Source organism: Heptranchias perlo, chromosome 35 (genome assembly GCF_035084215.1).
Source record: "Heptranchias perlo isolate sHepPer1 chromosome 35, sHepPer1.hap1, whole genome shotgun sequence".
NCBI lineage: Eukaryota > Metazoa > Chordata > Chondrichthyes > Hexanchiformes > Hexanchidae > Heptranchias > Heptranchias perlo.
The window spans coordinates 25,169,050-25,174,897 of NC_090359.1; the positions used below are offsets into that span (position 1 = coordinate 25,169,050).

Below are 5,848 nucleotides of genomic sequence, written 5' to 3' on the forward strand. Positions count from 1 at the left end.
ACCACAGATGTTAAGCTAACTGGTCTATAATTTACAGCCTTCTGCCTACTACCCTTTTTAAATAAGGGTGTTACATTGGCAGTTTTCCAATCTGCCGGGACCTTTGCCGAGTCCAGAGAATTTTGGAAAATTATTACCAAAGCATCCACAATCCCTACTGCCACTTCCCTCAAGACCCTAGGATGTAAGCCATCAGGTCCAGGGGATTTATCCGCCTTGAGTCCCATTAATTTACTGAGTACCAATTCCTTAGTGATTTTAATCGTATATAGCTCCTCCCCCCCTAGAGCCCCCTGTTTGTCCACTGTTGGGATATTCTTAGTGTCCTCTACTGTAAAGACTGAAACAAAATATTTGTTCAGCATTTTTGCCATCTCCATGTTTCCCACCATTAATTTCCCGGTCTCATCCTCTAAAGGACCTACGTTTGCCTTAGCCACCCTTTTTCTTTTTATATAACTGTAGAAACTCTTGCTATCTGTTTTTATATTTTTTGCTAATTTATTTTCATAATCTATCTTCCCTTTCTTAATCAATCCTTTAGTTACTTTTTGCTGTCTTTTGAAGACTTCCCAATCTTCTATCCTCCCACTAAGTTTGGCTACCTTATATGTCCTTGTTTTTAGTCGGATACTATCCTTAATTTCTTTACTTAGCCACGGATGGCTGTCATTTCTTTTACACCCTTTTTTCCTCAGTGGAATATATATTTTTTGAAAGTTGTAAAATAACTCCTTAAATGAACACCACTGCTCATGTACCGTCTTACCCTTTAATCTATTGTCCCAGTCCACTTTAATCAATTCCGCTCTCATACCATCATAGTCTCCTTTATTCAAGCTCAGTACGCTTGTTTGAGAACCAACCTTCTCACCCTCTAATTGGATATGGAATGTAACCATGTTATGGTCACTCATTCCAAGGGGATCCTTAACTAGGACATTATTAATTAATCCTGGCTCATTACACAGGACCAGGTCCAAGGTTGCTTGCCCCCTTGTAGGATCAGTTACATACTGCTCAAGAAATCCATCCCTAATACACTCAATAAACTCTTCCTCAAGGCTACCCTGCCCAATTTGATTTGTCCAGTTAATATGATAGTTAAAATCCCCCATAATTATAGCTGTTCCCTTATTACATGCCCCGACTATTTCCTGATTAATACTTCTTCCAGCAGAGTTGCAACTATTAGGAGGCCTATATACTACGCCCACGAGTGTTTTTTGCCCCTTATTATTCCTTATCTCTACCCAAACTGTTTCATTATCCTGATCCTTTGTCCCAATATCTTTTCTCTGTATTACAGTGATTCCTTCACTTATTAACATAGCCACCCCACCTCCCCTTCCTTCCTGCCTGTCCTTCCTGATTGTTAAATACAATGCCACCAATCTTTGTGTCATCGGCAAACTTAGATATGAGACTTTCTATGCCTTCATCTAAGTCGTTAATAAATATTGTGAATAATTGAGGCCCCAAGACAGATCCCTGCGGGACTCCACTAGTCACATCCTGCCAATGTGAGTACCTACCCATTATCCCTACTCTGTCGCCTTTCGCTCAGCCAACTTCCTAACCAAGTCCGTACTTTTCCCTCGATTCCATGGGCTTCTATCTTAGCTAACAGTCTCTTTTGTGGGACCTTATCAAATGCCTTCTGGAAGTCCATATAAATAACATCCATTGACATTCCCCTGTCCACTACTTTAGTCACCTCTTCAAAAAATTCAATCAGGTTTGTCAGGCACGACCTACCTTTCACAAATCCATACTGACTCTCTCTGATTAACTGAAAATTCTCGAGGTGTTCAGTCACCCTATCCTTAATTATAGACTCCAGCAATTTCCCCACAACAGATGTTAGGCTAACTGGTCTATAATTCCCTGGTTTCCCTCTCTCTCTTTTCTTAAAAAGCGGAGTGATGTGCAACTTTCCAATCTAGAGGGACAGTTCCTGAATCTAGAGAACTTTGAAAGATTATAGTTAGGGCATCTGCAATGTGCTCACCTACTTCCTTTAAAACCCTGGGATGGAAACCATCTGGTCCTGGGGATTTGTCACTCTTTAGTGCTATTATTTTCTTCATTACTGTTGCTTTACTTATGTTAATTTTATCGAGTCCCTGTTCCCGATTCAATATTAGTTTTCTTGGGATTTCCGGCATGCTATTCTCTTTTTCTACTGGAAGTTATGCTACAGTTATATAAAGCTTTGGTTAGACCCCATCTGGAGATACTGTGTTCAGTTCTGGGCACCGCACCTCAGGAAGGATGTATTGGCCTTGGAGGGGGTGCAGCACAGATTCACCAGAATGATACCGGGGCTAAAAGGGTTAAATTATGAGGACAGGTTGCACAGACTAGGCTTTTATTCCCTCGAGTATAGAAGATTAAGGGGTGATCTAATTGAAATGTTTAAGATGATTAAAGGATTTGAGAGGGTGGATAGAGAGAAACTATTTCCTCTGGTGGGGGGAGTCCATAACAAGGGGGCAGAACCTTAAAATTAGAGCCAGGCCGTTCAGGGGTGATGTCAGGAAGCACTTCTTCACACAAAGGGGAGTGGAAATCTGGAACTCTCTCCCCCAAAAAAGCTGTTGAGACTGGGGGTCAATTGAAAATTTCAAAACTGAGATTGATAGATTTTTGTTAGACAAGGGTATTAAGGGTTATGGAACTAAGTCGGGTAGATGGAGTTAAGATACAGATCAGCCATGACCTAACTGAATGGTGGAACAGGCTCGAGGGGCTGAATGGCCTATACCTGTTCCTGTGCACCTAACTTATGCCCTCTAGTAATAAAGAGATGTGGCAATCGCAGACAATCAAAAGATCATGTTGCAAACTTCAATGATTTATGGCCCAAATACATTAGCACATTAAAGTGTTATCAACTCTGGAACATACAGGGAGTCAGATAACCATTTATGAGAGGCAGAATGTGTTTTGTGTATTTATGCAGAACATCAATTTTTCTCCTACTGGCTTTTAGATGCTGACCCGAGGCGGAGTGCGGTCCTGGCCGCTGACCCTGGGCGGAGTGCGGTCCTGGCCGCTGACCCTGGGCCGAGTGCGGTCCTGGCCGCTGACCCTGGGCGGAGTGCGGTCCTGGCCGCGGACCCTGGGCGGAGTGCGGTCCTGGCCGCGGACCCTGGGCGGAGTGCGGTTGTGGGCTCTGACCCTGGGCGGAGTGCGGTCCTGGCCGCTGACCCTGGGCGGAGTGCGGTCCTGGCCGCTGACCCTGGGCGGAGTGCGGTCCTGGCCGCTGACCCTGGGCCGAGTGCAGTCCTGGCCGCGGACCCTGGGCGGAGTGCGGTCCTGGCCGCGGACCCTGGGCGGAGTGCGGTTGTGGGCTCTGACCCTGGGCGGAGTGCGGTTGTGGGCTCTGACCCTGGGCGGAGTGCGGTTGTGGGCTCTGACCCTGGGCGGAGTGCGGTTGTGGGCTCTGACCCTGGGCGGAGTGCGGTTGTGGGCTCTGACCCTGGGCGGAGTGCGGTTGTGGGCTCTGACCCTGGGCGGAGTGCGGTTGTGGGCTCTGACCCTGGGCGGAGTGCGGTTGTGGGCTCTGACCCTGGGCGGAGTGCGGTTGTGGGCTCTGACCCTGGGCGGAGTGCGGTTGTGGGCTCTGACCCTGGGCGGAGTGCGGTTGTGGGCTCTGACCCTGGGCGGAGTGCGGTTGTGGGCCCTGACCCTGGGCGGAGTCCGGTTGTGGGCTCTGACCCTGGGCTGAGTGCGGTCGTGGGCTCTGACCCTGGGCGGAGGGCGGTTGTGGGCCCTGACCCTGGGCGGAGTGCGGTTGTGGGCTCTGACCCTGGGCGGAGTGCGGTTGTGGGCTCTGACCCTGGGCGGAGTGCGGTCGTGGGCACTGACTCTGGGCGGAGGGCGGTTGTGGGCACTGACCCTGGGCGGAGTGCGGTTGTGGGCTCTGACCCTGGGCGGAGTGCGGTTGTGGGCTCTGACCCTGGGCGGAGTGCGGTTGTGGGCTCTGACTCTGGGCGGAGTGCGGTTGTGGGCTCTGACCCTGGGCGGAGTGCGGTTGTGGGCTCTGACCCTGGGCGGAGTGCGGTTGTGGGCTCTGACCCTGGGCGGAGTGCGGTTGTGGGCTCTGACCCTGGGCGGAGTGCGGTTGTGGGCTCTGACCCTGGGCGGAGTGCGGTTGTGGGCACTGACCCTGGGCGGAGTGCGGTTGTGGGCTCTGACCCTGGGCGGAGTGCGGTTGTGGGCTCTGACTCTGGGCGGAGTGCGGTTGTGGGCTCTGACTCTGGGCGGAGTGCGGTTGTGGCCGCTGACCCTGGGCGGAGTGCGGTTGTGGGCTCTGACCCTGGGCGGAGTGCGGTTGTGGGCTCTGACTCTGGGCGGAGTGCGGTTGTGGGCTCTGACTCTGGGCGGAGTGCGGTTGTGGGCTCTGACCCTGGGTGGAGTGCGGTTGTGGGCACTGACCCTGGGCGGAGTGCGGTTGTGGGCTCTGACCCTGGGCGGAGTGCGGTTGTGGGCTCTGACCCTGGGCGGAGTGCGGTTGTGGGCTCTGACCCTGGGCGGAGTGCGGTTGTGGGCTCTGACCCTGGGCGGAGTGCGGTTGTGGGCTCTGACCCTGGGCGGAGTGCGGTTGTGGGCTCTGACCCTGGGCGGTGTGCGGTTGTGGGCACTGACCCTGGGCGGAGTGCGGTTGTGGGCACTGACCCTGGGCGGAGTGCGGTTGTGGGCTCTGACCCTGGGCGGAGTGCGGTTGTGGGTTGCAGCACATCGTGTGACTGAACATCAAGTTCTTTTCAGTCATCAATCTTTTTTTTTACCTGCATCTTTGTGAGTTTCCCTTTGGTGACCCGTTCTAATACTTCTGTAATATCCTCATTACCTCTCTTTGCATCATGCTACCAGAAAAATTTGGATTAAGACATCATCAACACCTTGGATATCCACATATATCAGTGAACGTTAACTGACAGTCATCCTCATTTCTTATCTTGGCACTTACTTTCAAATCTGACACCTGCTTGCATGTAAAGAAGAAAGAACTTGCATTTATATAGCGCCTTTCACGACCTCAGGACATCCCAAAGCGCTTTACAGCCAATGAAGTACTTTTGGACGGTAGTCACTGTTGTAATGTAGGAAACACGGCAGCCAATTTGCGCACAGCAAGATCCCACAAACAGCAATGACCAGATAATCTGTTGATTTAGTGATGCTGGTTGAGGGATAACTATTGTTCTGGGCACTGGGCGAGCTCCCCTGCTCTTCTTCCAATACTGGCCATGACATCTTTTGCATCCACCTGAGAGGGCAGAGGGGGCCTCGGTTTAATGTCTCACCTGGAAGACTCTTGACAGTGCAGCACTCCCGATGTACTTGCATACGGGGCGGTTTGAGGACTCCATGTTTACCCCCTTTTTATTTGTTGCTCACCCCATCCGCCCTCAAGACAGTATTTTGCCCCTCACCCCATTCACAATAATCTGCTGGGCCTCATCAGCAAAGCGGCCTTCCACAATCTCCTTAGTTGCTCCGTCAACACTGAAATCTGCGTGCTCCAAGCTGCACTGAGCCACCATGCATTATTTATACCAATTACGGGCCACTGGGATGGTTAAGGAGTGACTGGACAAATCCTAATCAGCTCCTCGGTTAAGCTACGAGGAGAGATTACACAAATTGGGGTTGTATTCTCTAGAGTTTAGAAGGTTAAGGGGTGATCTGATCGAAGTTTATAAGATATTAAGGGGAACGGATAGGGTGGATAGAGAGAAACTATTTCCGCTGGTTGGGGATTCTAGGAGTAGGGGGCACAGTCTAAAAATTAGAGCCAGACCTTTCAGGAGTGAGATTAGAAAACATTTCTGCACAC

At 50.7% G+C, this 5,848-nt stretch overlaps 1 protein-coding gene across 1 annotated transcript; it reads right to left on the reverse strand.

Moving 5' to 3' along the window:
• Positions 1-2,991: 2,991 nt before the first annotated feature.
• Positions 2,992-5,555, reverse strand: LOC137302314 (uncharacterized protein DKFZp434B061-like). The gene is made up of 3 exons (XM_067971953.1): positions 5,445-5,555; positions 4,859-4,874; positions 2,992-4,754 (listed from the first exon to the last, which is right to left on the reverse strand). The coding sequence occupies exons 1-3, from the start codon at positions 5,553-5,555 to the stop codon at positions 2,992-2,994; spliced, it is 1,890 nt and encodes a 629-aa protein (XP_067828054.1).
• Between the last annotated feature and the right edge of the window lie 293 nt (positions 5,556-5,848).